General features: G+C 44.2%; 1 protein-coding gene across 2 annotated transcripts in view; it reads right to left on the bottom strand.

The window, feature by feature from the left end:
* Positions 1 to 23,182, bottom strand: part of arhgap32b (Rho GTPase activating protein 32b) — a 47,951-nt gene that overhangs the window by 3,840 nt on the left and 20,929 nt on the right. For both annotated transcript variants that reach the window (XM_083987138.1, XM_083987139.1), the window contains 11 exons: positions 15,935 to 16,084; positions 12,128 to 12,230; positions 10,294 to 10,438; positions 9,568 to 9,650; positions 8,895 to 9,002; positions 7,364 to 7,509; positions 7,029 to 7,230; positions 6,088 to 6,233; positions 5,925 to 5,999; positions 4,127 to 4,960; positions 1,886 to 2,640 (listed from right to left, as the gene is read on the bottom strand). In XM_083987138.1, coding sequence (XP_083843264.1) covers positions 1,886 to 2,640; positions 4,127 to 4,960; positions 5,925 to 5,999; positions 6,088 to 6,233; positions 7,029 to 7,230; positions 7,364 to 7,509; positions 8,895 to 9,002; positions 9,568 to 9,650; positions 10,294 to 10,438; positions 12,128 to 12,230; positions 15,935 to 16,084 — 2,747 coding nt within the window. The remainder of the gene's footprint in view (positions 1 to 1,885; positions 2,641 to 4,126; positions 4,961 to 5,924; positions 6,000 to 6,087; positions 6,234 to 7,028; positions 7,231 to 7,363; positions 7,510 to 8,894; positions 9,003 to 9,567; positions 9,651 to 10,293; positions 10,439 to 12,127; positions 12,231 to 15,934; positions 16,085 to 23,182) is intronic.

Genomic DNA, 23,182 nt, shown 5'->3' with positions numbered 1-23,182 from the left:
ACAATAAACAAGTTGAGCAGTGCTGCAGCACTCATCTCAGCCAAGTTGGTCACACTCCGCTTTAAAGGTTGAATATGGAGAATGCTGATTAAAAGCTTGTTTTTTTCAAAAGTAATACATCCATGGGGCGTTTAGAGGGGTGCAGAATACAAGTTTTGCTTTTCCATAAAACCTTTTAGTCTAAATTTTAAAGGGTTCGACAATGACTTCCTGTTTACATCATATCAGCCAGTAGCCGTCACTTCTCTGCTGTTTTGCTAACCCTCCTCCCGGCCGTGTGCATTTGTTTTCAACAAAACCTTTGATAATCAATCAGTGGATCGATGGATTATATATATGTTATGATATGTGTATTTGTGTAGTCTTATCTGTCATACACAAGAGATTACGGTTTAATCGGCGCGCTTGTGTCATGGACTCATGGTGCCACCGAGACGAGAGCTGTGACACCAGGTCTGATCGCAGGTTTGATTTTCAGCCACAATGTGGAAGGAACCTCCACTCTCACTGTAACAAGTTACAAGTCATTTATCTGACATCACAAGTAGTCAGAAGCTGTTTAATTAAGGTAAAAATGAAACATAAAGTAAATATCCTACATAGTTCTCCTATATGCTAGTCTGATTAGCAGTGCCCCTAGCAACGGTGTGTTATACTTAGCAACAGTCTGGCAACAGACTGTGGGAATTATTTTTCTGTTGTTGCAATTCCTATCTTGATCAATAGATGGTGATATTCTGCTCATTCTCCATATTCAACCTTTAAAACACTAGAAAAAACATCAAGATGTAAGCACACCTTTGACTCCATGTTAAATGAACTGATACATGTCTTTGGTGACCTCATCTTATCACCTATACTAAGATAAGCTAAGATAATAGTATCCTTGGTGACTGAAAACTAGACTTTAGAGTTAACGTGTATAGGATATAGAAATTTAACACCACAATTATAGTGACCAAAATAAACACTATTATCACAGTTTTTTAACAATGAACTGTCTGGAAATGTTCAATACGTGAGATAAAACTCTAATGGACACTGCAAATACATAATATGGAGCCTCAATTCACCACAGTAGTGGACCATGGTTAGAGTGATAATTCAGTAGTGTAATAAACCAGTAACAGTTTTCTGGGAGGTGTAGAGTGTAGACTGATGACTGATGGAAACATTATGGGATGCAACTAAAAGGGAAAAATCCTACAAATTTAGAAGTTCATCTTAAAGGTGATAGCTACAAGTTTAATTCCTTCTGGCCAGTATGTGTTCCACTCACACTTACCACGTTTACATGATGTTTTTTTAAATTCGGAATTAATTATTCTGAATTAAATAGTTCTGAATTAAAATATTCTCCTTCGAGTTTACATGGAAATAATAATTCCGAATTGGGGTTTACATGGAAAACTGCCTGCTCTCGCTCCAACCTTCCGTTTTACTGGTTGCCAGTTACAGCAGTAGCTAAAGTTCTAATGTTGTTGGCACAGAGATCATTCCATGCCGACGTTGCCAATGTAACCAGATGTAAATATTTATATATTTCGGACCCGCCCAAATTTATTAAACAATTATTTATATACTATCTTTAAAAAATTCAGTAAAATTAATACTTTTATTCTGCACCCCTCTAGACATTCTGTGGACGCATATTTTTTGAAAAACTTATTTTTTTGTTGAAAAAGTTGTAGCTCTGACAGAGGCTTTCTCTTAAAACCCCAAAAACTAAAAGGAAGGATAAAAACTAGTTAATTCCTAAAACTGCTTAATCACTTGTTGAACTAACTAAAACTAGACTGAAATAAAAAGCAAACTGAAAAACTAAATAAAAATAAAAACTAATGAAAAAATGTAAAACTATAATAACCTTGGACAGGACACTGACCTCAGGAACAGGCTGTGGTGAGACTCCAGTGTCTTTGCTGCTGCCACTGGGAGTGGTGGCTGGAGTGGAACTGGAAGAGCTGGTGTGGACTGGGACTGGGACGTGGACTGGGATGTGGACTGGGACTGGGACGTGGACTGGGACATGGACTGGGACTGGGACATGGACTGGGACTGGGACCTGTCCTCCAACAGGCTGCTGCCTCTCTGGACTCTTCCTGGTTGGAGAAGGCAGGCTGCTGACTGAACAGGAGACCAGGATGCACTTGTGGAGAGAAGAAGCGTCCGGCGGGGTGGAGACTGCATGTGTCTGTGTCCCAGGTGGACTGTGAGACGATGAGACAGGACTGTCCGGTGACCTGCTGACCGTGCTGGTTGGCTCCGGTGGCGGCGGTCTGACCGGAGGACTGGAAGCCGCGGGGCAGGATGAGGCTGTGGTGATGGTGGGAGCCGCGCTCTTCGCTGGCTGGGAAGCTCCTCGCTCAGGCTTCTCCCTGCAGGGGGTCTGGAAATGTGGGGGGAGCGGATGCGGGTCCTGGAGGTTGCAGTCCTGCGAATGCGGAGGGGACACCGGCGTCGGGGGCTCAGAGGAGCGGGACTGAGACTGGATGGAGACCTGCTGGGCAGACTCGGCGAGGGCCAGGGCTAACATGCGGGCAGCGTTTTTAGGAGGGGGAGGAGGGGGGGCACAGGTGGGGGCTGTAGAGTTGAGGGAATGAGGGGTGAGGTCCTTTGAAGAGTCCGGAGCTACCACTCCTATCAGGGACACAAAAACACAAGGGGTCTATTGTTGAAGACTGAACCAGTCAGAGAGTAGAAGGTGAAGAAGTGAGAACAGGCAGGCAGGTTTAAGGTGCTTCAACGGTGGGAGAGGGGGGACACGTTCAGTCTGGACCTCAGGACTCACAACAGCATTTGAAGTGCTGTGAAAAAGTGTTTGGCTCCTTCCTGATTTCTTTTTTGCATATTTGTCACACTTAAATATTTAAGATCATCAATTGTAATACTAGACAATAACCAAAGTAAATATAAAACGCAGTTTTTGAATGATGATTTCAAGGGATAAAAGCTATCAGACCTACTTGGCCCTGTGTGAAAAAGTAATTACCCTCCTTCTTAAATCCTGAACTAACTGTGATAAACCACATTTTTTGGAAAGCTGAGCTCAGTGTCACTGTCCACACCCAGGCCTTTTCACCACCATATCTGTTGAGTCAAGAAATCACTTCAATAGAAGCTGTCTGACAAAGTGAAGTGGGCTTCAAACAGCAACACATCACACTGTGATCCAAAGAAATTCAAGAACAGATGAAAAAGCAAATTCATTGACATCTGTCAGTCTGTAAAGTGTGACAAAGCCATTTCTAAAGCGCTGGGACTCCAGTGAGCCACGGTGAGAGCCATTAATAAATAAAATCATCATTTAGAAACTGCATTTTAAATCTACTTGGGTTATCTTTGTAATTTGTTTGATGATCTGAAACATTTAAGTTTGACAAATATGCAACATAAGAATTCAGGAAGGGAGTGAAACCTTTTTCACAGCACTGTATTTACATGAAATCCATACAAACCTGGGAAAATGAACCAAAAACAAGATGAGTAAAAGCCTAGGTCCACCTTGTGACAACACATAAACTGGGGAGACTGATTTCTATCATGTATTTAGTCTCTCTCAGCTGTATTTAGTGAAAGAAAGAAAGAAAGAAAGAAAGAAAGAAAGAAAGAAAGAAAGAAAGAAAGAAAGAAAGAAAGAAAGAAAGAAAGAAAGAAAGAAGGGACTTGAACCTGTGTCACCAAGTCAAAGACTAAAACCAACAGTCTACCAGGTGAGCTATTTGGACACATGCACTGAGACAGACTGACTTTCTTATTTCACCTCGCATACCACTCAACCTCCATACAATAGTTTAGTCTTCATTTACTGCAACTCCAGAACGCTACAGACTTTTATTAGAGGTAAAGGTCCTTCTGTCTGTCCTCTGTCTGATAAGTCAGTCAGGTCACTGATGTATTTCTCCGTCTCTCTCCTGCTCTTCATGCTCAGTGTATCTGATGTTTAGTTCTTCCTCTGCCTCTTTAGTAATAATGATACACATAATGAACCTAGTTTAGAAGTATAATAGAGGTGACGCTCAGTGTACTGAAGTGTCCCTCTGCTTCCCTGAGCATATCTGGCCTCTACATTGAGTTAAGTAAAGAGAAGCAGAGCAGAAAGTAAAGGTCAGGGTGTGCTCCTCACCTTGGAGCTGCTGGCTGCTGCCAGCTGCTTCCTGCTGCTCGCCGTCCTCTCCTCTCGCCTCTCCACTGTCCACGCTGTCAAACGCTGTCAGCTTCGAGTGCAGCTCCATTTGGAAAGCTTCGGTCAGCGAGGGTTCGGCCGCCCTCAGCAGCACGCTGCCCATCAGGGGAGGGGAGTCTTTGGGTATTAAGGGAGGCGATAACGGCTGCGGGGGGACAGCCTGTCCAGTTGGGTTGTTGTCAGGTATCTCTGTGGAGAAAAACTCCAAAGTAGCAAAGGGCATCATGCTGGCGGCCTTTCCGCATTTAATAGGCGTCACAGCCTGTGTGGGTTTGTCGGTGAAAGAATAGGAAGTGGTCATTTTCTTGTTTTCCATCCTGTCTGTAGCAGCTGGACTGAACTGTGTGCGCAAGGGGGAGGTCAAGCTGCCCAGGAAGGCGGCCGAGATGTCGGAGCCGTTGGTTTTGCCGCAGACGCTGCCGGGGCTCCTCTTCAACGTGGGAGCCTCGGCCCCGGCCCCGGCCGGCGAGTCGTCCAGGGGGAAGGCGTAGGAGGTGTCGGGGAGGCTGCACTGGAACGACATGGGGTCAAAGTCCAAGGAGGCCATGCCGATGTCCGGCGGGCTGAGGTCCACGTCCTCGCCGGCCGAGCGCGGCGGCGAGATGAGGGCGGGCACGCAGATGGGCCCGTCGTCGCCGTCGCTGTCCTCCGTGGCGTTGAGGTTGTCGTAGGAGTTGCAGTGCTGCCGGCTGTCCAGCAGCTCGCCGCTGAAGGAGGCCGACAGGGCGTCGCTGCTGGAGCGCGGCCGCCGGGGACGGTACACCTTCGACTCTCCTGGAGAAGGACAAAAGAAAACAGCAACATTTCACTTTAGGTGTCAGCTGGTTGTGCCAGGCTTCCTACAGCTTAAGGCAAGTTAAATTCAAGACTTTTTAAAGGGCTAGTTCAACATTTTGGCAAATTGGCCCATTGCCATAATCCCTATGGTTTTAGCAGTAGGTTCGTTACCTTTAATTGTCGGTGTAAGCTATTTTTAGAACGGTGGAGCAGAGCCGTGAGCTGCTCAGAGCTACGCTACAGAGGCTCATGGGATTTCTTGGTTTCCCTCATCAAACTCTCGTTACAAGAAAGAGTTCTTTTCCAGGCAAATGCAGAGACTGCTTGCCGAAAAACTTCACCCGACAGAAACGTGCATCAGCGGTTTTGCCTGTATTTACCTCGAAAACAACTCTGTCTCCTAACGTTCCGTTATTATCTCATAGCGTGGTGAATGTGCAGGTCACAACTTGTCCACCAGAGCGTTTTGGAGTTGTTGGATTGTGTATTTGATGAGTTTGATGAGGGAAACCAAGAAATCCCATGAGCCTCCATAGCGTAGCTCTGAGCAGCTCGCGGCTCTGCTCTGCCGTTCTAAAAATAGCTTGCACCGACAATTAAAAGGTAACAAACCTACTGCTAAAGTATGACTATAGCGATTATGGCAATGGGCCAATTTGCCAAAATGTTGAACTATCCCTTTAATACTTTTTTAATGCCACTTGAAATGAAATTCAAGACCAACTTCACAATAAACACAAATGCAAAAAAAACCCCACCACATCAATTACATTAGAGACAATTTTACCCACTTTCCTATGTGGTCCAAGGTAAAGTGACTGCTACATGAACAATGGGGGTGGGGGGGCTATGAGTGAGTGACAACATTGTTTTTAGATTAATTAATTCAATGCCCTTTAAGACTGTTTAAGGATCTGCGGGAACCCTGTGTGCTGTGTAACCGTTGGACACGAATGATCACCTTCGACGTTGTGCAGGGAACTGAGCGACTCTTCACTTTTGGCCGATCTCAGCGTTGCCGTGTCTCCTCTGCCTCCTGAAACACGAACGTAAGCAGGCGTCAGTGTTTCTGTTCAGTCAGTTAGGCTCTGTGATTTATTGAAGACGTCTTCATTTAAACTCACCGGCCAGAGCCATAGCCTTCAGTTCATTGGGCTCGCTGGGATTGCGGTGCAGCTTCCGCTTAGACATGGAGGAAGATTTGCCCAGGTTGAAGAAAGAACGCCAACTGCCCACGGGAGACTTCTTCGATTTAATAGGAGGCCGCTTCCTGTGATTAAAAACATGGTGGACAAGCAGATGGGGAGCCGTTAGTTTCATTACCCCACAAAACATTCACCTGCACTCATGCCTTTTAAAAAGTTGTGTTGTCCAGTCTGTGCTGGTGACCCAGTATGAGTCACTCTGCAGTCTGACCAGCAGCCAGCAGAGGGAGACACATTACAGCTTTAGAATCTAGTAGTAGTAGTAGTAGTAGTAGTACAAAATACAGTTGAGCATCAATCAGTCAGTCAACCTTCCATAATACCATCATTCGTTCAACTAGTTAAAGGTGTAGGCTGAAGCTATCTAGCTTATAAATGCCTAGACTTTAATTATTTTTATTGAAGATATTCAATATTAATAATTAACAAATTAAGACAAAAAATAATTTAACAGTATTACAGTTGCAATCAGAGTCATAGAAATATATAATTATCCAATAATTAACAAGTGTAACCAAAAAATAAAATAAATAAATAATTTAACAGCATTACAGTTGCAATCAACACCCAATTAATCAATCCTGTTTATAGCTTTCTATCATACTATGTTTTAATCTATTTTTAAATTGTGTTATGTTTTTGCATTGTTTGAGATCCTCTGTCAAGCTATTCCACAGTTTTACTCGCGCCACAGAACTACACATGCTTTTTCATGTAGTATCTAAAACTGAAACGCTTCAGTTTGGCAACAAACATGTCAGTCAGTGTCTCTGTAGCTGTCTGTCTCCACCTGTGTCCACGTGGACATTTAAAATGACTAAGTCTGATGAAGAAGTGGTCATCAGGAGGAGTTTACAAACCTCTCAGTGGGAAACTCGATGACGGTGTGGAACTTCCCCTGCAGGGCGGCCGGACCCTCGCCCACCTCGATGTACTTGCTGTCCTCGGTGACCGGAGAGTTGATCTGGGCCTGGGTCCGGGCCTGGGCCTCCTCCAGACTCAGGAGTTTGGTGGAGGGGGAGGAAACCAGCAGGGACTTGGGCCGTGACAACGAGTTGTGACCTGGTGATGTGGACACGGGAGAGAGTGAGACCGTACATGGTCAAATGGAAGCAGCTGTGGAACAAGTACACGTGTGGCGGCGTGTGTGTGAGAGTGTGTGTGTGTGTGTGTGTGTGTGTGTGTGTGTGTGTACCTGCTCCTTCTCGTATTAGTGAGCTGAGCTTGGCGCTGAAGAGAACGTCCACGTGGTTGAGGATGAACTCCACCACCACAGACTGGATCCTGACCTCCATGAAGGCCGCCGTGCCGCTGAAGCAGGCAGACTCAATCTGCTTTGACCTGAGACAACCACAGAGAAACAACAGCTTCATTACGTCTGATTCAGTAACAAGAGCAACTTGAAGGATACTGAATCACATCCTGATTATACTGAAGTGGTTTCCATTTCAAGTTAAATTAATTCAATAATATGGCTTGAGGCCTGACCTGGATAAAGAAAAGAGAACTGAATAAAACTTGATCCAACAACTCCGCCAAAACACTTTGTGTTTACAAAACATGACCTTGACCTTTGGCCTTGTCCTTGAGTCCTAGTGAATGTGTTATGACCTCTTGTCCTGGGTCATGATGTTGTGTTGTGTACCATTATGTGCCTTAACAACTGTCTCTCCTCCCTGTGAGTGTCTGTAATCAGTGTGTGTTTAGTTGCAGTGCTGTCATCGGACACAGCGTGATCAGCTGATTGGTGGATGAAGGTTTTTAAACAGACCGGTGACGGCCTCCCTCCTTCTCCAACAACGGCCGTGCTGCTGACTGTGTGTTTGTGTTTGACCTTTGTCCAATGTAAATAGTAAATACTCCACATAGTAGCAGATCGTAGGAAGGATTTTCTTTTGAGATCATTTTCTCCTCTTTTTCAGTCAGGAGTTTGGGTAGATTTGTTTCTTTTGTTTGACCAGGCCCCAGATCAGGGCAGTTCTAACATTTATGTTTTCTGTTTTGCTTCTGAGACATGTTAAAATAACCTGCTACTTTGAGAACTTCAATCAGGACTTGACAGACTTCTTGGGGATGTGAAGAGCAAGGAGGCTCTAAATGATATTGTGTGTCACGTGTCTGTGCCAACTGTGATGACGTTCTATCAAGACGTTACTCAGATATTGTATCCGAGATAGTGGGACAGATATATAGACAAAAATCTGAAATCAATATGACTGTCATTGGTGCGTAGACATAATGAGTCATGTTCATCATGAGTCATTTTATGCTGCTTTCGAGACAAGTTGGAACTCGGATCTTTCCCAGTTAAAAACTCTGAGTTCCCACTTCAAAGCGCTCAAGGCGTACCACGCCAGAACCCAAAAAAATGGCGGACTGGGACAAAATTTGCATTCAAAGTGTTTCACGTAAGGTATAAAAACATTACAAAGGGCACAAAAACAATTTTAAAAAGAATGTTCTAATGTATTTTGGCATTTAATGTATGTTAATTGATGTTTTACCATCAAGTGTGTGGTGCAGACTGTTGTGTGACATCAGACAACTGATTCTCGGCGAAGTCGGGGTAGATTTCTTTCTCCGACTTCGCCAAGTCAGAGCTCCGACTTAAGGTGGCGTTCGATTGCACTTTTTCAAGTCGGAGGTTGGAAAGATCAGAGTTCTGACTTGTCTGGCATTAAATCTACACTCTGAATAATACAGAGCTGTGTATGACAGCATCTCACCTCAGCAGGTTGGGGGCCCAGACGATAGCCAGGTTCTTGCTGTGCATGTTGGTGATGTAGCTGAACGCCGCCAGGCGGGAGAGGTGTCTCATGAGGAACTCCAGGGTCCTAGGAATCAAACATTCATTAGTCAACAAACTGGCTCCCAACAGTCATGTGCAGATATGAAGAGATATCTTAACTCAATCCAAGTACTGTCACTTAGAAATAAGCAGTGTAAAGTCACCTGGGTCTGTTACATCAGTGGTTCTCAAAGTGGGGTCCAGGGACCTCCAGGGGTCCTTGAGCAGGTTCAAGGGGGTCCTCAACATTTTCTCAAAATTTAACCACATTTTTTTCCAGAAATGTCTTGAATTTTTTCAAAACATTCATGCCATTGGCAGTAGTTTGAACGTACACTGACTAAAAAAAGTAACGTTATTCAGTCTCAGAACAGATATTTGTGTATTTCTGGTGTTTGTTTTAAACATTTTGTCCAATGGGGGGTCCGTGGTCTAATTTGTGTCGTTTAGGGGTAAAATAAAGTTTGAGAACCACTGTGTTACATGACTCAATTCTGTGCAGTCCAACTCATTTTAACACAACCGGATACAACTGCTGTGAGTACACAATCCATGTGGAGCGGTGCAGTCAGCGGGCGAGCCACTGGGGGGCGCTGTGCCTTCACACTGACCTGTAATGCGGCGGAGGAAGCTGCTGGATGACGTCATGGATTTTGATGAGTCGTTCTTCGTCTGTGGCCGCTGATACGGCCTCCTTCAGTGAAGACACACAGAGGACAGTGAGACAGAGGGACACAGCGGGACGCACCACTGCATCAGCATTTACTTCCTTCTCTTCACACCGCTACATGGAGCCAGGATGGGGACACCGCCACCCTCCTCTCCTCTCCTCTCCTCTCCTCTCCTCTCCTCTCCTCTCCTCTCCTCTCCTCTCCTCTCCTCTCCTCTCCTCTCCTCTCCTCTCCTCTCCCCAGCTGCCATAACAACCAGCAAACATTTACTCCATCCTCAGAGACGGCTCTGCTTGTGTTTGGAGAAAGTTTTTATTCCAAGTCACACAGAGTGGTTTGCTGCGTTTGTAATGACAGGGTGTGTCGACTCGAGCATAATGCGTTTATTTCAGGGGGTGTCGCTGGTGGAGTGGATTTTCACTCCTGTCCCATCCTGCTCCCACAACAAAGTCATGTGAATCCCACAGGACTCACTAACAGCTGTCAGCTAAAGATAAACCTGGAGAATTCCTCCCGGGTGAATCAAAGGACTTTACTTTTTGCAATTCAAAATCAGTCACACCCACTTAGCGTCCTCGGGGGCGAAGGTGTTCAAAGGTGTTGAAATAGTTAACAGACTCGTTTGGACACATTAAACGTGTGTGTGAGAGGTGTGTGTGTGCTTACAGAGAATTTCTCATAGAGCTGGTAGGTGAGCAGCGGGTTGGGCAGCTCTCTGAAGTAGAGCTTACACAGCGAGCCCACACAGTGGATGTCCTGGATGTAAACATCTTTAGTCAGGTCGGGGATCTGCTCCGAGTCAAACTCGTGCCTGAGGAGAGACACGGGGACACAGAGACAGAGACAGAGTGACGGATTGAGTTTGACTCAAGAGAAACTGGGCTGCTGTGGTTCAGTGGACGGATACAAGACGGCAGGAAAGTCCAGCTACACCCTGCTAATGATAATCAGAGCTGACTTGAGCTGACTCAACATTTCTATGAGCTAGTCCCACATCTGGAGCTTGACAGCTGGATCAGGAGACACCATTCAGAGAATTTTGGAACGAACATTACTGCCTTTCTGACCTTGATATAAAGAATCTACTGTATTATTTTATCTATTAATTATCATAGTGTAGTCAAGGAGACCACATCAGCATACATGGGACAATATATGGACCAATAAGCAGCAATAAGTAAAGTGAATCAGATAAATTAAAATTGAAACCAGAAGATTAAAAAAAATATATATATATAGTATATATCAATAAATACATAATTTAATTTTTAAAAAACTAATATAACCATCACTTATATTGACTCTGTAATTGCATTAAAGTTGAGTTGTTATGTGCCTATGGGTCAACAACTGGAACATCCTCATCATGTATAATCTCCAAATCAATGATGAGTCTCCTAAGGCCTTTCAACACTAAGTCCGCCTTTTTTGTCGGAAATTGCTGCACGTTTAAAAATAAATTCAACTTCATGTTTATACACAGACTCTGAAACTTTCGTCTGTCATTAAAAGTTTTCAGAACAGGTTTGATTTTCTGCCTTTTTTGCATCTATAAAAAGCCTTTCTGTCTGTTCTGACCACTTGCATCAGTGTTTCAAGGATGTTACAGAGATCCTGGCTGGGCTGCCAGTGTGTGTGTGTCCTGGACAAACTGCCAGCCGCTGTTCAGGATCATGGAAATTGGTCATCTTCTTTTTAGTGTCTCCAGTAGAGCTAATGATCTATCAAACTGCACCACTGACATCCTAACATGAACTATAGTGATCAGGATAATTCTACAGCTTGAGAGGATCACAAAATCATCCTCACTACGTGACAACTTTTGTCATCCTTTCTGAAAACTGGAACAGAAAATAAAAACACGCGGTAATAAAACACATAGTGTGTAAGGCGTAAGACCTGAAAAGACCTTTAGTCTTAGATATGTTAAGGTTGATGAAGTTATCATCAAGACCATGATCAGACTCTGAGCCCTGAAGAGGAGACAACAGGGCCGTGTCCTCAGAGAAGGGAACCAGGAGGACACTACCCCGGGTGAAAGCTACAGTCTGAGCTCTGGGGCTAAGGATTATTTTCATTATCGATTAATCTGTTGATTATTTAAATGATTAATCAATTAGTTGTTTGGTCAATAAAATGTAAAAAAAAAAAAAAAAAAAAAAAAGTAAAATGTCAATCAGTGTTTCGTTCTCAAATGTCTTGTTTTGTCCACAAACCAAGGAGATATTCAGTTTATTGTCATAAAGGAACAAAGAAACCAGAAATATTCACTTTTAAGAAGCTGAAATCAGAGAATTTGGACTTTGTTTGTAAATAAAATTGATTATTTGATTATCAAAATAGTTGACGATTAATTTAATAATCGATTATTGTGCAATTAATCTATTAATTGTTGCAGCTCGGTTGAGCTCCTTCACACACATTCTGATACACACTTGAACGCAGCACTGTGCCAAGCTGTATTTACCGGTCAGTCTCCGTGTGTGTGTGTGTGTCTTACCTCAGTTTCTGGATGTTGGAGGCGATCCCAGAGAGGCGGTACATGCCGTCCACCACACCATGTTTCTCTATGAACTCGGTGCAGCTCTTGAGGACCTGGGGCACTGTCAACACAAACACAGCGTGTCATCACTAAACATCTCTCCTTCAGTCAATATTTGTCCACTCCACACTCTGCACCGCAGGGTCAAGAGCAGGGTGGCAGAGCAGACGCTCCTCTGTAGTGACTCAGGCTGCAGCTCAGGGGCTTTTTTTAGGAGCGGAGGCTGCGGCTCAGGAGGAGTCGTGGACTGAGAGCAGCTCCACTCCTCTGTGAGTCTGGGAGGAACAGCACTTCTCAAGCTGAGGGTGGAAACACCTTGAACCTTTATCTGTGCTGTTGCTTGGCCTTTGATTTATTATTTTCTACACTGATGCAGGTTCCTGAAGGGAGCAAACAGCGAGATAACGTGTTGTCGTGAAGCGGCCAATCACGTTCCATCGGCACCCAAGCACGAGGCCGGGGACTGTGAGCTGGAGACAAAATATGAAAAACCTCAGGAAAAGACAGAGATGCTTCATTTTCCCCATGAATCATAGAGGCATGGTTGTTTTTTCTTTTTATCTGTGAGTGTGTGTGTGAGTGGGAGATAAGGACGGTGGCTGTGTGTGTGTGTGTGTGAGGAGGTTCCCTGCCCTCCCACCACCACTCACACATCACTCAGACCGTGACAGAGAGTGGGACCCTCGGCGGAGCAGCTGTTCAGACGGATTCCACACATACCCCGAGTGAGAAGGAGGCGAGGACGGAGAGGACGGAGAGATCCTCCTCCACCTCATTCTCACCGCTAACGCAAACATCACGCCGCACCTCGGAGCGTGTGACACGTTTCCAACGCGCCTCCTTACTTTCTCGTCAAAACAACAGGATTCAGGAGCAGCTGCTCTCAGCTGATCTCGTGTTAAATCGTGTGTGTTCTGTTGGCGATAGTTTGCAAAACTAACATTGTACTGTCACAAGAAACCTGTATTTTTCAAAGCATGGGGAGAGTAGGGTATCTAACAACATGGCAAATACTTCTTTCAGCTTTAGTTTTTAGAGAAATTAATTCTTCAATGCTGCAGAAACCTTTCTTTTCTTTTTTATTATTATTATCTTTTAATTACCGGTATTCAATTTTTCTATCTATCTATCTATCTATCTATCTATCTATCTATCTATCTATCTATCTATCTATCTATCTATCTATCTATCTATCTATCTATCTATCTATCTATCTATCTATCTATCTCTTTTTTTCATATCACTATTAGCATCATTATTCTCCTGATTGTTTTGTAGTACAAATGTCAGTCTATGTATGCATGTGAGTGTCTTTTTGTGTATGTGTATGTGTGTGTATGATATAAATAAAAAATAATTATAAAAAAAAGAAAAAAACACACAGTGACCTCCGAGCAGGAAGAAATAATCAGAGATGCAACAGAATGAATTAAGTCCTGACCGCGGCTTTCAGGGGAAATAAGAGCACTGACACCAACAGTGAGCTCCAGAGGTTCAAGTAATTAGTGGGAATTAATGCTCGGTGCTTACTAGGCCTGTGATTTAGTTTTTAATTTAATTTAATTTAATTTAATGTATCAGAGGAAATGTATCATGTCAGTTTCTGTTTCTCCTCAAACTACAAATCCTAATTGTGAAGAGTTCCTCTGCCTCAGGAGTCTGAGCGGTGACTGTTTGACCCAGCACTCTGACTGTGGCTTATCTCTGTGTAAAGGTGAGCTACAGGGTTTACAGAGGTCAAGGGTCAACTCCCCCACCGCTGGAAGGTGTGACCGCGACGCAGCGCGGCCAACACTGACCTGTGACCAGCCGCTCGTCGAAAACGCTGATTCCGTGAGCGAGATAGGAGCCGCTCACGTGACCACGCTGTCTGAAGCGTGTGTCCCGGTGGGAGTGGGATCAGAGCAGCTCACCTGTCAGACACCGGAAGACAGTGTGTCTGCAGCCTGGGGACGGGTCTTCATCACAACCAGGAAGTAGAGCTGTTTACACACAGCAGGAGGTGAATGTTTGCTTTGAAGTCTGGGGGCTACTGTAGCCCTTATCTCTATGTTATTTTGTATGTCATTTTACTGTGAAACCGCTGCTAATACTTTGTTTTCTCTTACATTTATTTATTCATTTTTCTCATTTCCTATTTTTTTTATTGATACAAATGCTGCTAGTGCTGCTGCTACTCCTCCTTTATATTTATGCAGGTTGCTGTCTGTTTTCTCATTGTTGTAACTGCTGCTATTACTATGTTTTCTCTTGCACTTATGCAGGTTCCTATTGTTATCTCTTTGTACGGTATGTCTGTCCGTTTTTAAATGTGAGGACTACGGATGGAAATTAGCTCCTAGCTAAATCCGGTACATTTACATGAAGTGATGTGCACATCACTAATTGTTCATTAATGTGCATTGTCCTCAGCAAATAAACAATACATGAAAATGAAATGAAATGAAGTCTGTGATGAATTTCTACTAGAAACCATCAGCTCATAGTTATGAAAGAAGACAGCAGCCATGTTGGAGGGAGAAGGATTTTTCCAGTAAAACACAAATGGTAAATGTTGAATGAATATTCATTTCATTTGAACTGGACCTATAAAGACAGTGGTGTTGTAGGACTCCAGACCGGTCTTTAGACCACATTTCCAAGGTCTTGGTCTAGTCTCTGTCTCGGTCGAGCTGGACTTGGGATATTCTCTCAAGACCACAGCTGTTTTTGTTTTTTTTTACCACAAATGTCTCTCTGTCACTCGCTCATTTTGTAATGTAATTCAATAACTTAAAGATAATTAAATTGTTCTACATAAGTATCTGCTTGTGTAACCATCTGAAAACTTGGTTGAACCAGAGTCAACAGTGGAGGAGACTTCAGCAGCTTCTGTGTTGTGTTCTTCTGATCAGTCCAAACTTTGTTTACATTACATATGGTTTAGATTTTATATGAAATTATCTTTTCTTTTTAGCTGAGGGATAATGTAAATATCAAGCCACATGATTATTGTGAGTATTGGTACTGAACACAACACTGTGTGTTCACACCAAAAGCTTCCAAAGCTTCAAAAACAGAAGCCAGAAGTCATTCATTTTCAATGAGAGTGTCACCTGCCATGAGCCGCACTTCCAAAGTGTCCACAGCGTCACCAGATGAGAAGTTGAGTCTCGGTTAACTTTATGGTAATTAGCTATGACACGGTTCGGTTGTAACCAGTCAGAATAGAGGAGTCCTTCAGCTCCTTTGAATGAAAAGCGTCAGTCACGTGAAGAGCGACCAAAGATCGGCACTGTTATCAGATAAGGTCTATTTACAAATGGCAGTGGCAGAACCCCCTACTGACTGGACCTGTACATGTTTAATATATGAAGCTGTGTGTTATCTGAACAGCTTGGTATTGAATTCACAATAATATGGTATGTTTATACATGACACTAGGCCCTGTTTATTGAAGTTTACGTTATACTATAAATATAGAAGGAGGTCCCTGCTCCATCTCTACATCAGTTTGGTGGTCCTTGGCCTGAAAAATGTTGAAGACCCCTATCTACAACATTTCTTGAGATACCTGTCTAGACACTTTGTGAACTGCAGTCAAACTGATTCAGGACATCACAGGCTGTACACCAGGTCTAGTGTTTCCAAAGGTGCCAGTTTCTGACCGTCCAGGAGGAAACACAGCAAGGGGACATGGATTTTAAAATGAAAAAGTAGTAGGTGTGGATGCAGCCTCAGGTATCTGTGTGTGTGTGTGTGTGTGTGTGTGTGTGTGTGTCTCACCGTCATGTCCTGAGTTGAGCAGGTGTTCTCCCAGGTCGCAGCCGAACACCCTCTCCCGGAGGATGCCCCTCTGCTTCAGCTTCTGCTTGGTGGGCCTGGACTTCATGAATGAGCGCAAGAAGGTGATCAGCTTCCCGTGCTTCTTAGACACTGAGGAACCATCGGGGAGGGAGGAAGGAAGGGAGGGAGGGAGGGAGGGAGGGAGGGGGGAAGGACACATGTTAGGACCCTTACACAGATGTGGACTACATTACAGTAAGCGTGGGTTAGACACCGGCTCGGCTTTCACACAAGCCTCTCAGTGAGTGAAACCCCATACAAGGTGCTCCACGTTGTTCCATTGTGCGTCTCAGCTTCATTCTAATGCAACCCCCCCCCCCACACACACACTCCGCCCCCCTTTCTTTATGCATGTCCAGCTTCCTTGAAGCCGAGGCTTCGTTCTTAAATACCACCTCCCGGGCAACTACAAAGGAATTCTTCACATCCAGCAGCAGTATCCTCCGTCCCTCCTCATACCAAGGCAGAGAAGGAGCAGACCTACTTTACCAGCTCAGCCCACATTAATCAGATACTCTGCCTGGGAGAGGCTGCTAAGCTTCTTAAACTACACACCACTTATTTTCTCCGCTTCAGAGAGACGTGGAAAGGGGGCTCAACCGAATCAAACAATCTGCATTTTTTTAGGAGGAAAAGGAACAATGGAGGCGGCCTTCACTCCAGACATTAAAAAATAAAAAAAACCCTCAGTGAAAATCACACAGCGTCTGGCTCTGCTGAGATGACAGCAGCAGTGTTTTTCCACTCTGTCCGTTCGCTCGACTCAAATCGTGCAGATGACACCGCCGAGCATCTCCAGAAAGTTCCACTCGAAGATCTGAGTTCAACTTTAACAGTCCTGGTTCAACTACTCTCTCATTCTGAAAGTAGAGAATAAAGCAGCTATGAAGAAGGTATCCACACATCCACACAACACCTTCATCACCAACTTTCTGACAATCACATCATCACAAAGAACCAATCAGTCTCCCTCAGTCCTGAGTCCTCTCCATAGGACTTCTCCATGACACTTTCAGCTGCTACAGTATGACAGACATTAGTTATTACACCATACACGCTTTGTTTTCAACAGTTGTTTGTTTCTCTATTTATTCTTCTCTAATCTTCAGAAGTCAGATTTAAAGATGTGCAGTCTGTGGTTCTAACTTGTCTATGAAATAATCTCTTAAATTTAGGAATTATGACAAATTTACAGCATCATAGAACAACACAAAAACATGTGGTAGCTAATTTTCCAGGACAACTCGAGCTTTTTCAGACATTTGACTTTTTTTTCTTATTTTCCATGTGTTTTCCATGACTGGAAAATTGATCAATCAATTTCCAGTGTCACGTGGGTTTCTCCATGACTCCGCCCCTTTAGGAGACCAGCAGCAGGTTGGGTCTATTGACTCCAATGGGAGAAGTGAACACAGATTATTTCGATTCTTTCGTCTCATAGTCACTGAAGTAAATATTGGACTAATGACACATCTCGACTGAACATTTTGACACAAAAATGGCAAATTCCAGACAGATCAGGAGAAAATGAACTTTGTTCCAGACCTGTCTCTATCTCGCAACTGTCCTGAGATTTGGCACAGATCTCCTAGGCAACGTCAACTAACTTTCGTGAACACCCACGCAAACAAATTTTTCGTAAATATGGCTGTTAGTTGTGTAAATATTTAAAGGTCCAATGTGTAAAATTGGGCGAAAACCGTGACATCCAGCATTCAGATTCTAGACTGCAGCGCTCACTCACTGGCACTCCCCCCTCCCATCAGCAAAGTGACGGTGGCCTCGAGGACAAAAAACTTGTTTATCACGACCGGGACAACTGGGAGTATTTCAGGAGCATGGAGCGATGAGGTGAAGATCTAAACCATTTTACGATACGTCTGCTGTTTCCTCCTGCTCTCTGATTGGCTGGATTTTCCGTTCGGGCTGCCGTACAAACATGGCGGTACAAGACACTCTCTGAAGCAAGACTCTTATATGAAAGAAGAATTATAAGGCTATGGAAACCAAACAAATTTTATTTTATAGCGATTATACACTTATACTAATATATTCATGGGTAGTACATTCAGATTTTGCCAATAAACCTTGTTAATTATTACACACTGGACCTTTAATGTTATCATAAGAAAAATAGAAATGGATAACTTTCCTCTACAACTTTTATCCATCCACACATATTCACAGCTTAAGGTGGGAGTAGGTGACCACGCCCACTAAAGAGACAGGAAGTGTACCATTTCATATCATTGGTGCAACTAATGAGCCATCTTGCTATTATATAGTAGAGGATCTTTGTCTCAGTCTCTGTGGTCAAAGCTCCGCCCCCTACCCCGCTGAACCCTCGCCTGGTCCTGGTTCTCACCTTTCCTCTACCTCTTCTCTCTTTGATCCCGTGTTGACAGTGAACATGGAGCCGCCCTTCACCCTGACTCTGACCAGCAGCTGACCTCTCACACGCCCCACGCTCCTCAAACGTCTCATTTGGTCTCACTCTGGAGAAAACAACGTGGGGACAAGGGTGCAAAATGTCCACTAACCTTCCCCTATCCTATCTGTGATCAGTGTGCTCTTTCAGCCGCCGCCACATCTGGAACTTCACTAAACCTCTGGATCCAGATCTCCCTGCACCCACATCTCCTGTCTGAGGAGCTCCGGGCTAAAGTGGAAAAACGGTTGCGTTGCATCCGTTGTTATTTATATTCCAGGTCACATCGCTTTAACTGATTTTAAACACAGTCACGATCTCAGCCCCCCACCCCTCCTCCTCCTCCTCTCATGTGTTCCACAGACCTGATGTGTTCATTTCTACCTGCTCCGGCCTTCACATCACAACAAACACACCGCCTGCGCTTTTAAAGGAGAAAATCATTCTCCCTCCGATCAAATAAATAACTCATCGCCGGAGAGACGCACGTCCTCTCCGCTGAGCTCGGCTCTGATTGGAATACAGATGAAAGTAGGCCAGTGCTTTCCAAAACTGCAATCTCCTGAAACAAAAACAAGCCGCGCTGTGCGTTTCAGAAGAATAAAAGTGTCAAGGCAGCGTCTTTGCTCCGCTGTGCTCCGTTAGTGATGATTTTGTCTTAAGTGATGAATTATTCCAAACACAGCTGCTGTGTGAGACTGGGCCGCCCCCTCGCACACACACACAGACCGTTACATAAAAGCCAGTGCAGCGCTGCTGAGTTTACACCGTGGAGGTCCGGGGTGGGCGAGCAGCAGACGGAGGTAACGTAAGGCCTTTCAAATGAAAACATCACCAGTGCAACAAAACTAATCAGCTGACAGCGACGCAAAGTTACTTTGTAATCAGATCAAGTAGTTGACACAATACTAACATGTTGTAGAGTGGCAGTTGACACTCATTTGCCTCAAAGAATGTGTCAGTAGGCCTGTCACAATTATGACATTTTAGTTGACTATTAACTCATTGAGTGCCATTGACGTATATATACGTCAATCAAAATCCAACGCTTGAGTGCCATTGACGTATATATACGTCAAATGCAGTTTTCTGCGGCTGGTAAATGGGGACGCTGTTGCGCACACTGTGAGTAATTTTGGGGCTTCTGGGATGTGTAGAACGAAGAAGACTGTAGATCAGAGCAAGAAGTGAAGAGGAAGGAGAAGACGAGTGCGATCGGTACAGAGATAAAAAAGTTGGGAAAAGTTTCTATTTTTAGAGGAAAACGACGGGCAGAGCCTGGAACAAGTGTAACGTGGAGCTGGAGGAAAGCTTAGCCACGGATGCTATTAGCATAGCTCCAGCATGAAGTGATCGGAGGAGGCAGGAAAGGTAAACTGATCTAGATGATCAGCACCGAAATGCCGAAGCGAAAGCGGATCGCGGAGTCAGTTTCACCAGTTGCTGTAAACCGACGTCGTGACGACGAACCGAGAGATCAGCGCGGTGCGTCGCTGCCGCGGCCGCGTCCAGCAGAGAGGCTGAAGACGCCATGACGTCTCCCTCCCTCCTTCAGAGACGAGGGGAAGCAGCAGGAGGAGAAGTAGGAGAGGGGAGGGGCAGAGAGGGGGTGAGGGGAGGGGGGAGGAGGGGGTTAGGAGAGGGTGAGGGGGCAGCAACTGCAGGAGGAGTAGGAGAGCAGGCATCACTCTGCATAGTAGGACAGGACTCCTACTTGTTGTATTTTAGTTTTTTTTTTTTTTGTACAATGAAAAAACATGTGAAATGAAATTTTCAGATGTCTTACATGTTTCTGAAGCCAAAATTAAAACGGATAAATCACTGTTTGTCTTGAGAGACTCTCTTTCACAAAAATGCATTTTTCTCAGCTTTCTAGAAAAAAAGTGGTCTTTTTGGTGCAACCAGGCTCTATTCAACTTAAGATAAATTAAGAATGGAACAAGGTACAAACAAATGGTTTTTCCCTAGTTATATAGAGAGTCTCCTCTTTCCTTTGAGCTATTTTGTGTTTTCAGAGTCATAATACAAAATATTCTCTTGGTCTTAAAATATTACTCAAAATGCCCAGAAACGCTGGCACATGGCACTGACCATTTTATAAAAGGGCTGGCACTCAATGAGTTAATTGCTATAAAAACAAAGCGATTAACAATTTAAAGCTCCAGTTGGTCGGAAATTTCAAGACAATACACCGTCAGGTCCCTTTATGAACCTCTGAGGAGTTGGATTTTGTCCTAAATTACCCATTTAATGTCCGACTATCAGAATATAGTGACAGTTCCAGCAAATATGACTGAATAATTTTTACCAACTGCAGCTTTAATTGTCTTTTTCTGATCATTTTATGCCACTATAAGACTAAACATAGTTTAATAAAAGCCATTTGTTGGCTTTGAAACTAAATCCATATGCTGATGTCAATAGATGTTTATCGAAATGTGGTCGTCGAGTATTAATGAAGCTTAAGAGTTTGTGGCTCCAATGATGTGTCATTACACCATAGAAGAGGGGATGCAATGTGATGAAGTCATTCAAAGGGGACCAGTCAATCCTCAAAGGGTGGAAACAGTGATGAAATGTGACATTTCCGTTCAGCTGTTTTTATACAGATGAATGGAAATGATTTTTATCATTGTGCAAAATAATTGCGGTCAGCTCAAATAATTGTGGTCAGGCCATTATGTAATAACTATGACAGGCCTAGTGTCAGGAAAGGAGAGTTCAGTATTGTCGCTGCAATTTGAATGTGTCATCTTCACGCTCATCCCTCTTCATTCACACACTGTGATCAACACGTCTTCTTTCTCCTGGCATCCGTTCAAACCTCACACACCGCTGTCTGAAAATAAACAACCTCTTACTCAGACACATTTAGAAACCCTCCTTCTCCTCAAATTAGATAACGTATGAAATGAGGTTATGAATCTAGCCGTTTTGCTTTTATCAGCAACGATGGGTTCTGGATCAGCAGCTGATCTCTGATCCGGCATCTGACGGGTGTCTGGTGTCAGAGGAGTTCACCCCTCTCTCTGGGAGAGATTCCTCACGAGCCGGAGACAAAACCGCTGAGGCAGCTTTGTTTACTCACTGCTGAGGCATTAAAAAAAAAAAGAAATAAAAAAAAGAAGGGCCGTCAGAATGGTGTAAGAGGAGGGGGCGGGCCCATCGCACTTCCACTGACACATTGCTTTCATTTAAGAGCCGGGGCTGACAGTAAGATGTGAGGAAGACGAGTGCAGTGACTCTCCAGAGCCTCCATCTGCTTACTGTAAGGCAGATGACACACACACACAGCTGCTAAAGTGTATTTCATTTAAGTTGGAGCTGCATCCTGTGACATTAATCAGGTTTACAGCCTCGGGACGCATTGATTTGGTTTTGGAAGTTTTACAAGCGACACATTTAAAAATGAAAAAAGGTTCAATTTGTAGATATCCTGACCTCAAAACTCCATTTCCCATGGTGCAACTGGATGCAGCCTTTCCTCTGCCTCTCTGCCTGGTTAATCAGGCCACAGGCAGACTTTTTGTTTTTTTTAATTTTCCAGTTATCATGAGCCATAACCCTGATGACATCATCGTGACACCATCATCAGGGTTATTTTTTTTTCCACACTTGCTCCAGAGACCTGAAACAACCGACCGTGACAATTGAACCGATCGTCATCTGTGTAAGCAAAACATGTGATGTCATGTGAAGCTGGAATCCAAACGGGACCCAGACCCAGTCCATCCCAGAGACAGAGACGACCAGGCCGTCCCCAGAGAGGCTGCAGGGGGCGAGGAGGAGGAGGAGGAGGAGGAGGAGGAGGAGGACGCAGGCCAGGCATTACAGCAGCAACCATTACACATGTGATGGCAAACATCCTGCCCCCCCCCCTCCTCCCCTAACCCCCCCGCCACGGCTCCAAACCCCAAACCTCATTACACTAGAGTTAGTGCAGATCGGAGGAAAAAAACTGTCTTCGTAGCAACATAACAAGGTCCTAAACTGGAGCGGAGACACGGCAGAGCCAATCACAGTTCATCCTGTGACATCTGATACATCTGCTTGTGTTAGTGTTCTCTCAACACACACACACACGAAGGCGTGACTGTGTTTCCTTCAAGCTTCACAATGGTTTCATCACAGCTCGGGCTCAGCCTTTTCTCTTCAGCCAGCACACCCCCCCTCGAGACCCACACACACACATACACACACACACACACACTAATGTAAGCAGTGGAGCGGGAAATTCAAACTGGCCCCATTTGCTGTTGTAGTCAAGGAAATGCTACGTAAAAAAAAGGGCTGGATATGATTTCAGCCTCAGATAGCCTCAGGATGAGAACAAGAAGTTTTGGCTGAGGAGGCCTCAGAGTTTTCCTGACAATTATGAAAATCTATATCTATAGTGTAATAATTTCTTCCAAGTTTGCTTTGGAACTGGGTTTGTCAATATTTTGTGTGAATTTCCCTTTTTTTTTTTTTAGATCCACTTGAGGATTTGAACAATTCATCTTATTGGTATCACTTCCTGCCAATGGAAAAATAAAATTAGTCTACATAGATCAAACACTCTATTAAAAACACAGCTCCTGTTGGTGTTGGTGGGAGGGTGTGTGTGTGTGTGTGTGTGTGTGTGTGTGTGAGGATCTACTGTAATATTCACTTCTGTTCATTCAAATGCTCCACAGGTTCCCGAGCAGCAGAGAGAGAGGAGCTGGAACAGTGAGCGGTCACATGCAGAAGGAGCAATATTTTCCACACTTCTTAAAGAT

This window comes from Trachurus trachurus (genome assembly GCF_905171665.1).
Source record: "Trachurus trachurus genome assembly, chromosome: 14".
NCBI classification, from domain to species: Eukaryota; Metazoa; Chordata; class Actinopteri; order Carangiformes; family Carangidae; genus Trachurus; species Trachurus trachurus.
This window is presented reverse-complemented; position numbering and strand designations above follow the sequence as displayed.